Source organism: Tachysurus fulvidraco, chromosome 21 (genome assembly GCF_022655615.1).
Source record: "Tachysurus fulvidraco isolate hzauxx_2018 chromosome 21, HZAU_PFXX_2.0, whole genome shotgun sequence".
NCBI classification, from domain to species: domain Eukaryota; kingdom Metazoa; phylum Chordata; class Actinopteri; order Siluriformes; family Bagridae; genus Tachysurus; species Tachysurus fulvidraco.
The window spans coordinates 3,811,599-3,832,746 of record NC_062538.1 but is presented as its reverse complement, the minus strand read 5'-3'; the positions used below and the strand labels follow the sequence as shown (position 1 = coordinate 3,832,746).

Here is a 21,148-nt window from a genome sequence, read left to right as displayed (position 1 = left end):
TAGTTTCTAAACCCCAGCTTCTTCTCTTGAATTCACTCATTTTTAATTCATTTCTTTATATGTATCTCAGAAACAAGTTATCTCACAAATTCTAGTATCTAGTATAAAAGATAATATATAATAATATATAATAATAATAATTAATATGTAATGCAATTGGGGGGTTAGCAAGTTTGCCTCACACCTCCAGGGTTGGGGTTCGATTCCAGCCTCCGCCTTGTGTGTGTGGAGTTTGCATGTTCTCCCCGTGCCTCGGGGGTTTCCCCCGGGTGCTCCGGTTTCCTCCCTCAGTCCATAGTGTGTGAGTGTGTGAGTGAATGAGAGTGTGTGTGTGCCCTGTGATGGGTTGGCACTCCGTCCAGGGTGTATCCTGCCTCAATGCCCGATGACGCCTGAGATAGGCACAGGCTCCCCGTGACCCGAGAAGTTCGGATAAGCGGTAGAAAATGATTGAATGTAATGCCAATATTATTATTATTATTATTATTATTATTATTATTATTATTAGTAGTAGTAGTAGTAGTAGTAGTAGTAGTAGTAGTAGTAGTAGTAGTAGTATTATAACAATAACAACAACAACAATAATAACGTCCTTTATTTTCTTATTTCATTTATTATGATTAAATCTTGACTTATCTGTGTTTGCTCATACAGCCATGCTGAAAAAAAATCCCTGCTCACTAATGAGTCACCGTTTTTCACTAATGACTCCCACATTTTTCACTTTTAAACACTACACACATGTCCACTACAGCTGTTTAGATCATTACCAAATGTAGCTGTGAGGCTTATGTACAATTCCACTGTGGCGTGGAAAAATCATACCATTATTCTTCAAGACTTAAAGTCACAGACTGACTAGTTTTATCGCCATGTTTTTCACGACTCTCGTGTTTACTGTGATTCTGTGGTTGTGTTCCTGCTCCTGTTTACCCTCATGCTTTTTTGGGTTCTACTTGCCTGTGTTTTTCACCTTTACCTGCATGTAGGAACTCTGATAGTAAATAGAGCTGCCTGTAATTTGTTCCCACTACAATTCGTGGAAGAACCTTAACAAACATGCTTTGAGTACACACATGACCTGCTCCTCTCTCTCTCTCTCTCTCTCTCTCTCTCTCTCTCTCTCTCTCTCTCTCTCTCTCTCTCTCTCTCTCTCTCTCACACACACACACACACACACACACACACAATTACCTTCATGGAAAAGTTATACAGAATCAATAATTAATGGATTGGTGATTATTACCTTGTAGTTCTTAGGTAATAAAAGAAGTAAATAGTGCTACATTATGTTAGCAGTGTGGGGGGTGTGGTAGCTCAGTGGTTAAAGTGTTGGGCTACTGATCGGAAGGTCATAGGTTCGAACCCCAGGTCCACCAAGCTGCCACTGCTGGGCCCCTGAGCAAGGCCCTTAACCCTCAATTGCTCAGTTGTAAGTCACTCTGGATAAGGGTGTCTGCTAAATGCCGTAAATGTATTGTTAATTGTGTAAATATAACATGTTAAAATCATTACATGTACAGCATTTAGCAGATGCCCTTATCCAGAGCTGCTTACATTTTTATCTCATTTTATACGACTGACCAAGTTAATGGCCTTGCTCAGGAGCCCAGCAGTGGCAGCTTGATGGACCTGCGTCTCGAACTCACAAGCTTCTGATTGGTAGATCAACACCTTAAGATCCTTTGTTAGAAATGCTTGTGTCAATGTGAAAGATAGGAGCGTCATTCAGGATAGTTAATGATAAAACTAACATAAAAAATGTGCTGAATTTCTTTTAAAATGATTAAAGGTGAATATTGTAATATTATAAATCCATTATCAAAATAAACCATCTTCTTTAGTCTGTGTTGATTAGACAATCTAATATCTAGCGAGTTGTGTAACTGTCAGGATGGAAACTCTGCGGCCGGAGCAGACGTGAGTGAGACGGTTTTAACGAGCGGATGACAACAAATCCAAACGTCAAGGTCAGAGAACAGGCACGGGTCAGGTGATTAGCGAACAACACAACGTGAGCTAGGTGACATCGGGAACTGCGTGTGCACTGAGCATGTGAATGAATGCATCTTTTTTAAAAAAGACTGTGAGATGTGCATGTTGCTGAGGGTTTATTCGGTAGCTGAGTAAACCGATGTGTGATCTCGGGAGAATAGTGAACACCATTGAAGCGACTGTGATGGTTTCAGTTTAATGATAGTTGCACTCCAAAGATTCCGATCCTACAGTAGCTAGTTTTTGTCACGAACAAGGCCTTCAAACATGGCCGCCGTGTTCAACTCATGTGACAATAAAGGTGACTTGACTTGAACACGGCGGCCATGTTTGAAGGCCTTGTTCGTGACAAAAACTAGCTAGGATCGGAATCTTTGCAACTATCATTACACTGAAACCATCACAGTTGCTTCAATGGTTTAAAAATTACAACATCTGATCAAAAAAAAAAAAGTTTGATCTATGTTTTGATTGTTTAAATCTATGTTGCTTGACTCCAGTGTTATGCAAAATTGTAGGTATGTTCTAATGTTATCTTTTATCCACATCATCATCATCATCATCATCATCATCATCATCATCACAACCTTTAAATCAACCAAACTCATATTAAACAATGCCATACTTAATAGAGTTTGTTAAAATATTTTTTTCTGACATTTTTTTACGGTACTATTTACATTTCCTTCTCACTATGATCTACAAACAAGTATTTCCTTGCATTCTGTGCACTTTTCATGTAGTCAGAGGTCAGTGAATAAAGCTCTGAATAAACCAGATGACAGACGAGACCATTGTTGTTTGTTAGCCACATGTGTAATATAATATCAGCTTTCCTGTGAGCTGCTCTATGATGAAGTGGATGCCAAAATTTGTTAGCATGTCAGCTTTGTGTTCTGTTCTTCCCTGCCGTGACATGACAGGAATCGGGTCGGCTTCCTGCAATTATTTCCGTCCTCATCTGTCCGTCATCTTGCCTGATTTATGTCATTTTCTACACAGAACGTCTGGCTGATGAAAGGGATGGAGGGATCGTCGTGTACGCCTCGTCCGTCACGTGCCACACATTCTTGTAGGGCACAAATGAACAAAGCAGAACATTGAGGATGTGTGTACTCTGGGTCTGCTTATAATGTCAGGAAAGAAATTAAAGGAAAAGTCTGTTGAGATTAGCGTCCTGGTGAAACGAACTCCTTTTGTCTATCTCAGTAGCAAGAAACCAGTGAATCGACTAAGTGGCACTACAGCACATCTTAAAGGACATAATTACAGGCTACTTAGCATCATGCTTCTCTACACAACATCAAATCAATTACATGGTAACAATTGAGAAGCTAAACTACGTTGTAATTAGTGCTTAAGGCCGTCGTAAAGAGTAGCTGAAGAGAAATGAATTGCTCTAGTGCAGGAACGCGAGTGTTGCGGCGCTTAGCACGGACAGTCAAGTCATTGTGCCTGTGATACGGTGAGCTTAAGAATACTGTGAAATGCTTAGCATTCGTACGTCATATAGGATGATTGAGATAGGAAGGAACTGATGAACTGATAAACGAGCAAAAGCGACCGTTTGTGAGTAGCGACGCTAGAAAGGCGAGAAAAGTCGAACTTTATGCAAATACGTAGCAACTTGGTGTAACGAATATGAGAAAAATGAGAGTGAAGACAGTAGATAGCAAGGGATTTGTGGCAAAGAGCACACATTGTGTCTCCTTCTTGTTCTACGATATGATGCATATAAACACTGGTGAATTTTATATACTGTACGAACACCAGATCTCCCTCCAGAATGGTTCATTTTAGCTGCAAGAAATTTCATTTTCAATGCTAGCACCACTTGCAGAAAAACGCTCTGACTGTTAATTAAATAATGCTTTTTAAATCTGTTTATTATTATAGACAGAGTGATGATGCCACCCCTGAATATATAATAAAGAGGGATACTGTACGGGAAACAATGCATTTTTCCATATTTGAGAAAGTATAGCTTAGCTTGTTTGAGGAAATAAGACTCAATTCAATTTATTTGATATATCGCCTTTTTTTAGATCCGGTCTTCATTTGAAATCAGCTGGAGTTATTGTGTTGGATAAATATATGTTATTACCAGTATTTTTTTTTTGTCATATTGTTTTATTTCTAGTTATATGAGGATAATATACTTCACCCAAAGCAGATTGGCAGATTTTATTATTATTATTATTATTATTATTATTATTATTATTATTATTATTATTATTATTTATATCAAATCTCACCAAAGTACTTTGACATTTCCATCAAGCTGGTGCAAACAGTTTAGGTTCTAAGAATAATCTCAAGCTAAAACCATGTAAGAGAGGAAGCTGTACAATGACATGGTAAAGCACTTTGTTTCTTCTTCTTCTTCTTCTTCTTCTTCTTCTTCTTCTTCTTCTTCTTCTTCTTCTTCTTCTTCTTCTTCTTCTTCTTCTTCTTCTTCTCCTTCAAGTGCTTAAAAAAGCGGTAGGAATTCAGAGTTTGTGTTAAGACTTGACTGTTTAAAGAGCCAGGGGAAGTTCATTTCATTACCAGCACATGATATACGTCTTCCTTGTATTTTGAAGGATGGTGGGTCAAGTTGAGCCAAGCTTGAGGCCCGAAGGGAAAGTGGTGTAGAATAGCTTTAATCAGACAACATGGAACCTGAAGCAGTGGCTTTTTTTGTGTGATTAATAGAATCATGATTGCCTGTGATGTCAACAACAATCTGGATGAAGTGGTTTTTGAGACACCATACATATAGGGTACTGTATGTACCTCTGTCTTGTAGACAAGCCCAAACTATTTTTAATGTGTTCTGTTGTATGTCTGATTTTACTAATATAATGGTTTATCAAATCATATCAAACCAGAAGATGTTTTTATAACCTACTAATCAAATGGGACAGTTTTGGAACTTGCTCAATATTGCCCCCTAATGGACATGATAGAATCTGTGATTTTTGGCTAGCAGTCCTGTTCTTTCGGATCCCAGTTGTTCACCTGAATATATGCATGTCCTCTTGAAAAAATACAGGATCCATCCATCCATCCATCCTCTACAATACTTATCCTACTGTGTCTCAGGGAACATGGAACCCATCCAGGGAGGGGGAACAAGGCAAATGAAAGTACACCCTCCTTCATTTCTGTATTTTTTTAAATTATTCGGACTAAATAGGAGCTTTTATTTATCTTTATCTGGTGTTTCTTTTTTATGAAGGTTATTTGTTTGTTTATAGAAGTTAGGGAGGAACACACCAGAACACTAAAGATCTTGTGATCAACATCTTTTATCTGTCTATCTAAACCTTTTTGTGGTTGGTCTGAAACTCTGGAACACTCTTCCTATTCAAGCGAGGTCGGCTCACGTCTTTAGCCTCATTTTAAACCTTATGATGCTATTGAATGTGACGTTATATGATGTTATGTACAGCACTTTGGATCAGTCATTGTTGTTTTCAAATGTGCTTTATAAATAAAAAATCACTTGACTTGACACAATTGGTTTTCGAAGGAAACTGAAGGACTTCTTGTTTCTCTTCATTTCTCATTGTCAGCGAACATAGATTTTTTTAACCATTCATTCATTCATTCATTCATTCATTCATTTTCTACCGCTTATCCAAACTTCTCGGGTCACGGGGAGCCTGTGCCTATCTCAGGCGTCATCGGGCATCGAGGCAGGATACACCCTGCATGGAGTGCCAACCCATCACAGGGCACACACACACTCTCATTCACTCACACACTACAGACAATTTTCCAGAGATGCCAATCAACCTACCATGCATGTCTTTGGACCGTGGGAGGAAACCGGAGTACCCGGAGGAAACCCCCGAGGCACGGGGAGAACATGCAAACTCCACACACACAAGGCGGAGATGGGAATCGAACCCCCAACCCTGAAGGTATGAGGCGAACGAGCTAACCACTAAGCCACCATGCCCGCCATTTTTTTTTACCATTTTAACCAAATTTCATATGATTATCTAAACTGGGAATGCAGCAAGACAGCAAATGATCCACAAAGTTGGACTAAATGGCCAATTGGAAAGCCTGGTCAAGAAAACCTCTAAGCTGTAATAAATCATGGCTCCAAATGAACGAGAGAAACACCAACATTACAAAACAGCTTGTTTTTCATTGGCAGTATTTCCAAGATTGTTGAAGAAAAATACTGAAGAAATGTCTGAACGCAAGAGAACAGTTATATAAACCTGTACACAGTGACGTCCAGACCGAACATCCTTCATCCATTTCCTCCATTAATTATTTACAATATCTGTAATGCTGATTCAGAAATGCCTGTTGTGGGGAAATGCTTTAAAAGGAGTACAGAGCACTGACTATTAAAATTGCAGCACTATTCTCTATAGCCCATGGAAATACAACCATGAAATATTGATAAGATGAATAGATATGTTTGTTGGAAGTGCAGTAGACGGAGGCACAACGAAAAAGCGTTGGTAGATAAAATTTCCTGCTATTATGAAACTATGGAGATGCAGAGATGCATGTAGCTAAACAAGGGTTGTGTTTAAGGTTAAATTTTGATGAATTTAACCAGAAAAAGCTGGCTTGCAAAAAAATAAACGCTCTTTATGTCGTATCAATCAGCAGTCATGAGATAAAGCAGAGATGTGATCCTACTGTAAATCGGTCGGATACTTCAGATGTGATGTTGATGTGAAAATCTGTCAAGAGTTATCATCATAGGCTCAAAATACGACGGGTTGTTGAGCAAATGGTTTGTCGCAGATGGCCGATAGCATGCGGGGAACATACATATATAGATTTTGCGATATTTAATTATTTGAATGCGATGCAAAGAAATGGTCTAAGAGTACAGAGATTCAAATTCGATCTTTTCAAGCCCATAATGAATAAAATCCAATCATATCGATATCTTCATTGTGGTATCAAGTGGTAGCAAGCAGGATAATGCAGAAGAAACGCAAGTCGATTAGCACCAATTAGATCAGTTACCATTCATTTACACAGACTTTAATTAATGAAGATTTAATTGTCTATATGTGATGTGACATACGGCTAAGTACGGTGACCCATACTCGGAATTCGTTCTCTCGTTTAACCCATCCAAAGTGCACACACACAGCAGTGAGCACACACACACACACACACACACACACACACACACACACACACACACCGTGAACACACACCCGGAGCACTGGGCAGCCATTTATTGGGGGTTTGGTGCCTTGCTCAAGGGCACCTCAGTCATGGTATTGCTGGCCCGAGACTCGAACCCACAACCTTAGGTTTTGGAGTCAAACTCTCTAACCATTAGGCCACGACTTCGTTTATGGTGAAAGAGCCACGCTGGTATTAAGAAGAATAATGACGAGTGCAATAATATTATTAGCTGTTAGGTTTGGAACTGCTTAGTGGCAGAGGCAACAAAATCTGAGATTGATATATTTCTAAGATTTCCTTTCTTGCTCTGATCTGAAAAACAGCCGATTCGAACGTGCAACTGGTTACACTGGGATGTTCTACAGTATACCGATCTTACGTGATCCATCCTGAAGCCCTACCCCTGGTCTGAGTCTTTTTGCTCAGCTGGGTACAGATCTACATGGACAGCTGTGGATAGAAGAACTTTGAGAAGAACTATCTCTGAGTTCGGGTCTTCTTCAGTGAGCATCTGACGTCTTTGGCAGAAAGGAATTAGTGTTATGTCTGTGACGGACTCAGAAATGACGCTGACCTGTTAGTTCCACTTGTTTGCAAATTTCCACTCGCCTATAAACTGTTGTAGAAAGAACATTTATTATTATTATTATTATTATTTAGTGTTCAGTGTCACCCAAATGAGGATGAGGTTCCTCTCAAGGTTTCATCCTTATATCATCTCCATCTCATCATTTTTCCTTGCCACTGTCGCCTCAGTCTTGTCCATCGGGGATGAATGTTAGAGATAAATAGTTCATTTTAAACTTTTTCTTAAACATACTTCTGATAAAGCTGTTTTGAGATAAAGTCAGTTGTAAAAGTAAACTGAATCGAAATGAATTAAATATACTGGCATTACTGGCGAGTTCTGGTTACTGTCCAAGTCTCAGATGTTTCCTCTAGGTGGTCTGGTTTCTTTCCACTCTTTCTACAATAAATTGTGTGAACTTTTTCCTGCGATGGATTTTTATCCTATTCGGTTTAAACGTTACCTCCGTGGACCCAGTGTATCCTGGGAAATCCTTCATGACCCTGCACTCCATGATTAAAACAAAATCCAACAACTCACCTGAGCCCAAAATGGACCATGTTTGGATGGACAAGATGGACAAAATGGACAAGAGTATTACATCAACCTCAATAACCCAGTGCTGTATTTTACTGATTTACATTCATTAACGCTCCCTAACTCCAATCCTCGATGCCAAACACTACTTAAAAAAAAAAAATCCCACTCATCTTATTCAGCTCAGGATTATACCAATCACCTGATGAGCTGCGACAACTTGTCCATTAAATCTTTATGGATTAAATTTAAATTCTCCATGTACACACATTTGCATTGATGAAGTTTTAGGTTCCTAAAATAGATTTGGTTTCTTCACAACTTGTTAACGGTGACTGAAGCCATAAAAGGTAGAGCGATACTGAGAACATAAAGCTGGACACAGTTTAGTGGGCGTTGAAGAAAAAGTTGTCCGATGACAGAAACCATTCTGATGAGTTTGGATGGTTCACACTTCCATGAGCTCGAGAGCAGAAATCGGTAGTCAGCTAAAAAAATACTTTTCTCCTACTGCTAGCAGATAAAGCTTCTTGTTCATTCATTCATTTTCTACCGCTTATCCGAACTTCTCGGTCACGGGGAGCCTGTGCCTATCTCAGGCGTCATCGTGCATCGGGGCAGGATACACCCTGGACGGAGTGCCAACCCAACACAGGGCACACACACACTCTCATTCACTCACACAATTTTCCAGAGATGGCAATCAACCTACCATGCATGTCTTTGGACCGGGGGAAGAAACCGGAGTACCCAGAGGAAACCCCCGAGGCACGGGGAGAACATGCAAATTCCACACACACAAGGCGGAGGCGGGAATCGAACCCCCAACCCTGAAGGTGTGAGGCACACGTGCTAACCATTAAGCCACCGGGCCCTCGAGCTTCTTGTTGTTTATATCATTTAATAGCTAAGAATGGTGTTTGGATTAGCAAAGAAAAAGCAGAGAACGGAAAGAGGAAACAGATGCTGGATTTAAAAACAAGACACAAAGAGAAACTGGGAAAAATCTATAGATGTGAATTGAGCTTGAGAAAAAAGAAAGAAAACCATGTTCTTATATTCCAGAGAAGATCATCACTGCCATCTTATGGATAGAAGACTGAACAAGACCGTGGACTGAAGCAGCCACTGGATTTCTTCAGAAACACAACCAGAAGACTGACTTGGCTTGCAATTTTATTGAAATAAGGCATGACAGAATGCATGTGCACTCTCGAGTCTCGAAGAGAACGGCCTGAGGATCAGACGTACCGGATTAGACCTGCGGGCCGAGAAACTTATAACACTCACAATTAGTCAAATCACTTCAATAAATAAAAAAAAAAAGGTGAAAAATATATAAAACTCTGATGAAGGGGTTTATATTTGCATCCGGAAAGATAAAGGTGTCACGAGAGCGTGTGAGTACACGAACGTGATCCAAAACGGTTTGTATGTTTCTACAAAATGACAAAATGATGCTCACGAAATCCAAAACGTGGTTATAATTAAAACAGAAGGTTTTGGTCTGTCATGCTCGCATTGTAAGGACAGAGAGAAAGCATGAGCGCTTGATGATGCATGCATTATTCCTTAACAGTGTGAAATCTTTCTGTACACGAAAACGGACTGTGAAAACATGAGAAAGAATACAAGCTTTGAATTCTTATTAACAGAATCAGAAATGTTTTTAACTGCTAAAGGAATAATAATAATAAAAAAAAATTAATCCTCCTTTAAATGTAGAAAATATTGAAAAAAAAAACCTATAGAAATTATTGTGAAGGTTAAACCTATAATTAATGAGATTTTTTTTTTGCGTTAACAAATTTAAATTTGTCCGACCCTTGTTTCTCTCTCTCTCTCTCTCTCTCTCTCTCTCTCTCTCTCTCTCTCACTCTCACACACAGTCATGTAGCAAGTGTTAGATTTTAAAAGCTTTTTCCAGATATGTAAAGTGTCCTGAATTTTCTTGATGGAATTAATTTTATCCTAGAAAGGAAAAGAGGAAATGTGATGTCGATCAGAAACGTCTGATCTATGTGATTTTACTGGCCACTTTAATAGGAACAGCTGTTCACCCGCGTGTTTATGTGATAATCCAGTCAGCCGGTTATTTGGTGAAACTCAAAGAGTTTAAGGTCATGAGCTTAATGTTTTTGATGTTGTGGCTTGTTTGTATTGACGGGATGTGGTAGCTCAGTGGTTAAGGTGTTCGAGCACCGATCGGAAGGTCATTGTTTCGAATCCCACGTCCACCAAGTTGTCACCGCGGGGCCCCTGAGCAAGGCCCTTAACCCTCAATTGCTCAGGTGTATAAACTGAAATAATAATAATTAAAAAAAAAAGTAAGTCACTCTGGATTAGAGCGTCTGCTAAATGCTGCAAATGTAAAAAGTTTCATTTTAAAGTCTACAGACTGTTATGGAATGTTATGAATACCGGATATGACTTTTTGCCCTGTTCTGATGTTTGTTGTGACCATAAATTGAAGCTCTCGACGCATCGTTTTGTTTTTTTTTACTCACCAAGCCGCTCCATACGATTGGCTGGTCGGATAACGGCTGCTGAGTTCATATTTCACAAAATGTTTAGTCTTACTTTTACTTGCTATTAGTTTTACTAATATTTAATTCTACTTAGCAAAATGATCAAGCCTTTTTTTCTCCCCCAGTTTAAACGAATCACTCTGTGTTTGTTACAGGATCGTGTTCGTTACTGGGAGGGGAAAAAAGTGCAAAGCGTTCAGAAACAGAAACAAATGCAAACAGATAAATATCTTGGCACTTAACAGCATTCCACTGACGTTATAATACATCTCAGAGACCCGAAGTGTTTCCATGACACTGAAAGAAAAAAAAAAAAAAGCACACGGCCGAATCAGTCCTCGAGTTTCCTTTTGAGTCTTTTAAGAAAGTCTTGCCTCCTTTTTTCCTCAAGGAGCTGTTGAATTCTTTTATTCTGTGTTCTCTCTCGGAAAGGTACGCGCTGTTTAGGTATAACGTAGTTCTGGGTGACCTCGTTACCGTTAACGAGTCTGTACGGCACGTCGATGGAGTTGTTCTCCTTTCTGACTTCTGGTTTGTGAAGACTTACTACAGTCGGAAGACTCGTGCTAGAAATCCCAGGTTGTGTCGGTTTTCCTGATCCTACGTACTGAGTGGTGGCTGGGAAAAGTTCCTCGAACCCGGACGTGGACTCCGATGCGTCCTCGATGATGTCGATTCTCCACGGTTCCTCTATGTCCTCCTCTTCGGATGAGGCGCTCGGACCATCCGTTTCCTCCAGGATAGAGCTGGTGGTGTTGGGAAACGAGGTTCCATGGAGGAAGATGAACGGGTTCGGGGTTGTGGTGTATCTCCATGGTGTTGAGGTGCTGCTAGGTTTGTGGGGGACAGGCTGTGTGGTGTGGAGAAGGTGAGAGTGTGGAGACATGGTGGTGGTGGTGGTGGTGGTGAAGGTCAGGTTGAGATTTGAGGTGAAGTTGCTTTCGCTGCAGGATTTGCAGCACATCTGCATGTAGCCTGGGTTGGAGCAGTACTTACTCAGCACCTCCATACGACAGAAGACTGACTTGTCTCCTTTACAGCGAACTCCTAGAACACACACACACACACACACACACACACACACACACACACACACACACACACACACACACACACACACACACACACAGATACACAGATTGACATTTTAAAATAACTGGCAATGGAAGATGCAAGATGAAAAGTCTACGATTTACCAGAGAGAAAGAGGAGAAGAAAAAAAGAAAAGGAAAGACGCAAGAATTTTCACAACCACTCTCCGCTAAACAAATCAGTCTAAACCTTCAACGTTACTTGACCTTTTATTCCATAAGCCTTGCAGATGTGGCTGATAAAAAGCCATATTTATAACACTCGGGCCTCGTCAAATATACACCACGTACAATACAACACATTTTTGTTTTGCAGTACAATGTAAACTGTTTACAATCTAACATCTTTCACAGTTTGGTAAACACTTTGGTTAAAAACTTTTTCAACACCACTTCTTTGGACCATCCAAATTGTCAGAAAAATCCGGGGTGGTGGGGGGTTGTGGGGTTCATAAGAAGGTCAGATCTCATTTCAAAGATCGTCGATCAGGATTCGACCTTAGTAGATCCAGAGATGGTGGAATATGGAATATGCTCCTGGGTGTCAGACATGCGTCGTTTTTCTAATCTTAAACCAGCAACAGTATGTTCCAGAGTAAGGTGAGGAGAAAAGGAGTATTTAAAAAGAATAAAAAAACAGAAAAAAAGAAAAGCGAAGGACCGACGTTAACGTTAACCACCGTTCCATCTGTGAGGTATGAAGGTGACATGAAGGTAATCTTTAATACAGTAGGATGCAAAACAATCCACGATCTGTAGGTGATGCTCTTGTATTGCCAGGTGTGTGTTTCTATGTGTGTGTGTGTGTGAGGGAGACAGAGAGAGAAGCAAAAGAGAGAGGGAGAGAGAGAGTGAGAGAGAGAGAGAGACAGACAGACAGACAGAAAGAGAGAGAGGCAAAAGAGAGAGAGAGAGAGAGAGAGAGAGAGAGAGAGAGAGAGAGAGAGAGAGAGAGAGAGAGAGAGGGGGGAAAAAAAGAGAGAGAGAGCGAGAGAGAGACAGACAGACAGACAGAGGCAAAAGAGAGAGAGACAGACAGAGAGACAGATAGATGGACAGAGAGAGAGAGGCAAAAGAGAGAGAGAGAGAGAGAAAGAGAGAGAGAGGCAAGAGAGAGAGAGAGAGAGAGAGAGAGAGAGAGAGAGAGAGAGAGAGAGACAGAGAGGCAAAAGAGAGTGGCAAAAGAGAGAGAGAGAGAGAGAGAGAGAGAGAGAGATAGAGATAGAGAGAGAGAGAGAGAGAGAGAGAGAGAGGCAAAAGAGAGAGGTAAAAGAGAGAGAGAGAGAGAGGCAAAAGAGAGAGGCAAAAGAGAGAGAGAGAGAGAGAGAGAGAGAGAGAGAGGCAAAAGAGAGAGAGAGAGAGAGAGAGAGAGAGAGAGAGAGAGAGAGAGGCAAAAGAGAGAGAGAGAGAGGCAAAAGAGAGAGGCAAAAGAGAGAGAGAGAGGCAAAAGAGAGAGAGGCAAAAGAGAGAAAGAGAGAGAGACAGAGAGAGAGAGAGGCAAAAGAGAGAGGCAAAAGAGAGAGAGAGAGGCAAAAGAGAGAGAGGCAAAAGAGAGAAAGAGAGAGAGACAGAGAGAGTGAGAGAGAGAGACAGAGAGAGAGAGGCAAAAGAGAGAGAGAGAGAATCCTTACATGTGAGCCTCTTTACATTCTTGACCTTTAAAAAAAGAGAGAGCTAATACCACTAGAGAATACCCTGAATATCTCAGTCTATAGAATCTTCCAGAACATTAACACTTCACAGGCTGTAAATCTTCAGTCATGTCACAAAATATATAGACATCAAGTACAATATAACATTTGTTTTTTTCGCATAAGACAAAGAATAACAGTCATGAAGATCTTATACTTTATATATATATTTATATGTGTATATATCTTTATATAAATTCTGACTGTATAGTCTATAAAATATAGCTGTAGCACACGCTAGTGAAGACTGCATGTGTCACAGACAGAGCGAGAAAAGCGTGATGACGTGTTTCCTTTAGCTGTAAACATCCGCTGTGTCCTGGTTAAAATCTTTTCCCGCTTTTCCTCTAGCTGCCCCTTTTCAGCTTCCAGCAGAGACACCGAACGACGCGTGTCTCGTAAATCCCGTATAAGGATCGAGTTCTTCATATATAAATGCAAAGGATTTTTTTTTTTAAAGAAACGTGATAAACCGTGAGGTATTCGATCGTCCGGTAATTCTAGAACAGAGACGAAAATACATGTAGAAAAGCAGCAGAAGGCAACAGCGAGTCCGTCGTCGTGGCGACCCGCTCTCTCTCCTCATGGTCTGTAACACGGATCTGACCGAACTCGACACCGTAGGTTTAAATTTAAAAGACTATTAGTGTTATTATGTACAAAAATACAGGATACAATATAACAGTCAAGATGGCCGGGCCTCTTTTTCCTGCTTTTTCCAGGTCTTCTTTTCATTTTTTTTTCTATATATACTGATTTAAATGATATACTATACGATTATGATATAATACAAACCACCCCTAAGGGATCACAGTCTCAGAAACACCAGACCGCTGTCTTGTCGTCTTGTTGAACTCCTGTAGAAGAAATCTTCCCTAAGACATCTAACTTCCTGTTACATTTTGACCCATTGACCCTTAACGACCTGATTTAGCCCCAAGTGGGCAATAAGAGGAGGAGAGCCGGGTAAAAACAGCCCCCTAAACTGCTTAAAGAGGAGCAAGAGGAAAGGGGGAGATAAGCAGCAGGCTCCAAAGAGCGAGAGACAGAGCAGTCAAGGCAGAGTGTAGCACAGCCAGAGCGCCAGAGAGAACGCCAGGTGGCAGGCAGGAGCGGGCGCGCCGCACACCGCCACCTGGCCGCTCGAGAGAGGACGTTTACTTGAGGAGATCTTGGGCGCGGGGAACTTGGGGTCTGCCCGGGAAAGCCACTGGATCAGAAAGTTACCCTTATCGTCTGTAGAAAGAAAAGAAAGAGAAAGACGAGGAGTTAAGGTGTGCTGGTCAGGGCACTGAGGGTTCAGACGTGTAGGAGGAACGTGGTGTGAGATTTACTGCAGCAGTTACTGATATCAGGGTTTTTTTAGGAAAGAAGATGAAGGATTTAAGCCCTCGGGTGTTGTTTTTTGGTTGTGTTCCTTTGAACAGCTGTTTCCTCTTTATGAGACATGTGTGGAGGTGTGGGAAAAGCTGTCAGATGCTGCATTCTGCCCATGACAAAAAACAAGAATTCTATTCCCATGTATAGAATTCTGAAACAAACATATAAATGTTTTCATATTTAATTATTTTTTTCCTTCCTTCCTTCCTTCCTTTCTTTCTTTCCTTTTTAGTTCCTTCCTTCCTTCCTGAATGCCATTCTTTCTTTCCTCCTTTTCACTTCCATTCTTTTTGCCCTCCTTCCTTCCTTCTTTTTTGCCCTTCTTCTTTCTTTCTTCCTTTTATTTTCTTCCTTCCTTCCTTCCTTCCTTTCTTTCTTATTTCCTTCCTTCCTGTATGCCATTCTTTCTTTCTTTCTTTCTTTCTTTCTTTGATTTGCTTTAGTTATGTTTCTTTAGTTTCTTGTGTGACATAAGTCATTGCATCATTGGGTGAATGCTATTTATGTATGATTAGCTGGTGCTTTCTGTGATGTGCGAGTAGGGTTTCTGCAGCGGTTCTGTAGAATCGAGTGTAGTGTGACGTCTTATTTGGTGCTATTCTGTAGTTCTGTAATTGTGTGTTCTTGTCGTAGGGCTTGCATTTCTTTCTTTTTTTCTTTCTTTCTTTCTTTCTTTCTTTCTTTCTTTCTTTCTTTTTTCTTTCTATTCTTCCTTCCTTCCTTCCTTCTTTCCTTCCTTCCTTCCTTCCTACTTATTTTATATTCACTTCATGTCCTAAACCTTCTACACACATTAAGTTAGATCGATAAGCAGTCAGTTTAAAAAGCCTGACTGTGCTGTAAATGTAGTACATAGATTTAATTTAATTTATCTTACTTTATATATAGATCAGATTTATTATTGAGATTTCTAGATAAAGCTCGATGAATCGAAATGTGTTGTACATGAAATGAAAAATAAAATGTACATGCTTGTTCTCAGTGTCAGTAACATCTCATAATAATGATATTATTACTGTGTTAGTGACATGATAGAGATGTTTATATGCACTCACTCGGACACGGCACCAGTTGACATCTCCGGATATTTTCCGGCTTGGCGTCATGACAGATTCCGACAGCGTTATCTACAGCGCTACAGGTCACCTGCCGCTCCTGGGATCCGTTACCGCATGTGACGGAGCACTGACATGACACAAAAGCAGGCATGTGAAAAAAATAACCACTGACATTCATACTGTATCATACCTGATTTTTATTTTGACTCAAGATGAAACAAATTGCACAGACTGACCAGGGACCATGGTCCGGTTCTCCACTGAGAGGGACAGAGTTGGCGATTGCAGGATCGCCGGCTCTCGGGACGAAAGTCGCCGCAGTATTTAGAGTTGACGGTTTTGTGCGTGCCGTCCTCCTGAGGCCTCACGCAGCGCACAGGCCGAGTCTGAGTCCCTGTCTTACCACATGGCTTACTGCACTCTTCCCAGTCTCCAGTCACCCAACTGAGACACACACAGAGAGAGAGAGAGAGAGAGAGAGAGAGAGAGAGAGAGAGAGAGAGAGAGAGAGAGACGTCACCATTCTATCTGTGATGATATTCCTAATTTGGGCTAAACTGCTATCCAGGATCGTGAGGCTCACATGGGTTCGGAGCACTGTTTCACGTTACAGGACCGACTGATGGCACGTAGTTTGGGGATGTTGGCACAGAACGTGCGGTGCACCATTTTGCCATCTGACTTCCTGCGGCAGCCGAATCGGGTATACTGCTTACCTGCAATGCGTTAAAAGACACAGCCATGCAAACACTACTCAAACACATCAATCTCATCTTTTTTAACATTTACATTTATTCAGCAGACTCCTTTATGTCTTTTATATCACATCTGAGAAGATGAGGGTTAAGGGTCTTGCTCAAGGGCCCTACCCGGGGCAGTTGATGCCGGGATTTAAACTCATTCACACTGTACTTTTTAACCATAACTTACCTCCACCACATGGCTTGGAGCAGTGGGACCATTTCTTCAGAGCCCACTCAAAGTACACCGTGTCGTCCTGAGGTAAGCTGTTCTCCATAGAGGATGATGGATCCTCTGGTAGAATGTACTTGTAGGAAAGAGTGACTTTAGACGTACCATGGGACTGGACCTGGTGAAGAAAAACCAGTATGAATCTGTTCAGTATGAGAAACTCTCAGTAAGATAAAAAAAAAAAATTTTGACTAAAAATGTTATATAACATTTTTTTTTTGACTAAAAAATTTTATTTTAACAATAATGAAAAAAAAAAACAGAATAAAAGAACAAACATAATAATTATAAATAAAAAAATGTTTAGAAGTAAAAGAACCAAATAAAAATTATTATTATTATTATTATTATTATTATTATTATTATTATTATTATTAATAATAATAATCATTGATGAATTAAGAAGAATATATTCCTGAAATAATATGATAAAATTTTCAAAATAAATCAATACAAAATAAATAATTTAAGTAATTATAGTTTTTTTAAAAACATATTTAAATAATTAATATATAATAAAAATATTTATAGCTAAATGTTTTTTTTTTTTTTTTAAATATCTGAACATCATCTATATACCGAAATAGAAACATTTTAAAAAAGGCGATGTGTGTTCATATTAAAGTTTATTTCTTGTAGTCAATTTATATCATTTAAATTACAGTCTTTCACAATGCGTGCATGCAGATTTGGAAAAATGATTCTGCAGGATTAAAAAATTTCAGCGGCTTGGTGTTATGATGAATGTATGTAAGAATGTAGAACTGATTTATCTTTATATTACATCTCCACTTTTTTTTCCCATCACATTACAGAGCACCATCAACTTATTTAAACTTCCCACCATTAATTACTTCCAGTTAAGAAAACACAAACATCACCATCTGGACTGTTAGACACTATCAGTCTCATTACCATGATGAGGACTCCGTATCTCAGCGGGCCTGAGCTCTGGACTGTTTCCATGTCATCATCGTTGGTGTACTCCCAAAGCACACCTTTCTCAATCACCGATCTGGTCTCAGGAAACTCGCCCTCGTCGTTCAGGAACAACTCATCCGTTGCTTGGTTTTTCACCGCTAACGGGGAAAAAAACCCCACAACGTGAGTCGTGATTATAAAAAAATTCAACTAGGAGAAACAAAGATCAGTCTTGGTTAAATTGTGATTTGGATGGTTGGAGAAATGGAGATAAATCAACACAACGAGAGGAATTAGTTTTCAGACGCCCGGATGTTTCTCAGGCGAGCTGGAAGGAACCAAATTTTCAATGCCAAGACGTAACTACCAATAACAAGCAGTGGGAGGCCAAACACTCCAACTCTGAGTTACGAGAAGCACAGTTTTCAGAATGAATCATTTAGGTGAAGCTTCTTACCCAGAATATGAGGAGATCCTTTAAACTCCTGGATCAGGACGTGCCTCGCTCCTCTGGGAATTTCCAGGATCTTCAGGAAACCTGAGTGTTTATTTTAGAGAGTCATCAGGAAGCTACTTATGAAGGAACAGCTCTACAAAACATTCATGAATGTTTTTGTTGTACCAGAAATGGGCAAGACTTGGAGTTGTTTTCCAGACCCAGATCCAGCTAAGAGCTGGAATTACAACATTATTGCTGCTACACCATTAAAAGTTTTTCTTCAAATTGCACTCGAATTAGTTTTGCATACTTCTGGAAAACCAGCCTTATTGTCGATGTCCACTTGCATACTGTACCGATAACTACAAAAGGAGCTTTAAAAGTACATTAGATCGTTGACGTATTCGTAGGATACTGATTATGGAATTTGCAAATGCAAACATTAAATTAGATGACAGAATTTATTTGTACCACGCATACATCAATAGTTTTTCACAAGGCGATTATCATTGTTTTAAACCCTGCTTTTTACCCTGGGTAGAGAAACATTACACACTTGTAATTTAGAAGTGGGGGTCAAACTCGGATCTCTGCGGTAGTCTTGATCACCCACATACAGGAAAATTAGACCCAAATGCAGGATCGAAAAAGAGATAGGACAAATTTAACATAAATAACAAGACATAACAATGACACGGGAAAATAAAAAAAACACCCCGACCGTACCGTGCAAACACAAAACAACGACTGAAAAAGACATGCGCAAGGGCTGATATACATAAGGCAAAACAAGAGAGAGAGAGAGAGAGAGAGAGAGAGAGAGAGAGAGAGAGAGAGAGAGAGAGAGAGAGAGAGAGAGAGAGACAGGGTGACATTGCACGAAAGTGGAACAACACACTTGGGAGAAAAAACAAACATTAAAGCTAGCTATGATGAAATGCCTGCCAGCACCCTCTGGTGGTTTGGCAGTGAACTGTCCCAGTAGCTCCTAACTTGGGGTTATGAAGTTTTTTATCCGGGGTTCCGAGACGCGGCGCTTAAGCAGGATCAGCACGGCTTTCACAGTATGAAATGGCAGCTAAATGCTCATCAGCAGACATCTGATCACAAACTAAAAAGCACATGCTTCATATCATGTGAAAAACAGGATGTAGCCACACTTAAAATGGGAGTCAGGGAGGAGCAGTGTGGAGGACCTATACAGTGTGTGATACTGAAAAATTAGCAGGATTTGGGTATCAGTAAACATCTGGTTAACTACATGACATCTGGTTAACTACATGACAACCTTAAAAAAAAAAAAAACACTCTACAAAGCTGTGAACGATAACAATATCTGCTCGGGTACAGACCGCCAGACCTGTCCATTTATTTTGTCTATACTGATACGAAAGCCATTATTAAAAGTAGTCGCTTGTTAGTAGTCCCAGGTTAAGTATGAGAATTGTGAAACCTTAAACTAGATAAGGATTTCGTTTACTTGGGGTTTACTAGGACCCAGGGGAAGTATTTCAAGAGTGAAAGGCGCTAAATTCATACATTCACAAGCCTGAAAGAAAAGTGGTTCAGTTCAATTCAATTCAGTTTACCTGTACTGTATGGCAATTAGAACAACTGCCACTGTCTCAAGGCAGCTTTACACAAGTACAGAAACAGAATAAAAATTTCTGTTTATCTTTAACATCTATCCCTAATGATACAGACTGAGGTAACGGTGATGGGTAAAAGCTCCCTGAGATGATATGAGGAAGAAACCTTGAAAGGAACCAGACCAAGAAGTGAACCTCATCCTCATCTGGGTGACACTGGACAGGAAATAATATAAATATAAATAATGACCGACGCAACAGCAGTTCAAAGACGGCGTCTCAGTTAGTCTCCAAATACTTCCATCTACAACAATCCCATGAGTCACGGTCTGTCCATGGCAAACATTCAGAATGCTCACCTGGCTTCCTGGTGCTCCGGGTGAAATTGCCTTTGACGATCTTGCAGGTGGAGTTATTTCCTCCACACACGCCACACGTATCTTCCTCCAGCTCAGAAGCTATCACGTTGTCACATCCCACTTTCTGCACAAACAAACAACAACAAAAAATTGGCCATACATACAGTAAATCATATCTAAATCATATCAGCTGAACCTCCTCAACTTAAATTATTTTCTATGATTGCAAAGCCGTCATTCACCTTCCTGGACTGCTGATGCCTTCAACATTGACATTTTTCAAGATACTTCATCATTGCTCTATCCCAACCCTAACCCTAACCCTAAACCTAACCCTAACCCTAACCCTAACCCGAGGACTTCCAAGCTTTAATCTTTGGGTGCTTTCACACCTGCCTTGTTTAGTTCGGTTGAATCGTATCAGAGTTCGATTGCACATTTGGTGCGGTTCGTTTGGGCAGGTGAGAATGCAGCAATCGAACTCTAGTACGCACCAAAAGCGGACCAAACAAGCGTACCGAGACCTCCTTGAAGAGGTGGTCTCGGCACGCTTTCAAACGAACTCTGGTACGGTTCGTTTGTGGTGAGAACACGATCCGAGATCGAATAGACCTGACTGCAAAAAAGTATTGTGCATTTTGGACTAAACCAGCTGCCGTAGTGGGTCGTTGGATATATTTTCGGAAGATAAGCATGTCACAGTTTCGCAAAAGTAATGCTCGCCGCCTCCTGAAGTGTCTTGCGATGCGTCTTCGCCGTTTGCAGTTCATTAAAATTATATTTTCAAGCCACATCCGAGCTTCATTCTGAAAATTAAGACTTTGCATAGAATGCTGTATACGAGCGATGTAGTAGATTACAAC

At 40.3% G+C, this 21,148-nt stretch overlaps 1 protein-coding gene across 2 annotated transcripts in view; it reads right to left on the bottom strand.

The window, feature by feature from the left end:
* Positions 1 to 9,420: 9,420 nt before the first annotated feature.
* The window catches only part of adamts2a (ADAM metallopeptidase with thrombospondin type 1 motif, 2a), a 60,326-nt gene continuing 48,598 nt past the window's right edge, over positions 9,421 to 21,148 (bottom strand). For both annotated transcript variants that reach the window (XM_047805703.1, XM_047805704.1), the window contains exons 14-22: positions 20,286 to 20,409; positions 18,356 to 18,436; positions 17,893 to 18,056; positions 16,936 to 17,095; positions 16,589 to 16,721; positions 16,242 to 16,449; positions 16,003 to 16,132; positions 14,729 to 14,803; positions 9,421 to 11,832 (exon numbers count right to left, since the gene is read on the bottom strand). In XM_047805703.1, the coding sequence (XP_047661659.1) occupies positions 11,117 to 11,832; positions 14,729 to 14,803; positions 16,003 to 16,132; positions 16,242 to 16,449; positions 16,589 to 16,721; positions 16,936 to 17,095; positions 17,893 to 18,056; positions 18,356 to 18,436; positions 20,286 to 20,409 (1,791 nt within the window). In that variant the 3' untranslated portion in view covers positions 9,421 to 11,116. The remainder of the gene's footprint in view (positions 11,833 to 14,728; positions 14,804 to 16,002; positions 16,133 to 16,241; positions 16,450 to 16,588; positions 16,722 to 16,935; positions 17,096 to 17,892; positions 18,057 to 18,355; positions 18,437 to 20,285; positions 20,410 to 21,148) is intronic.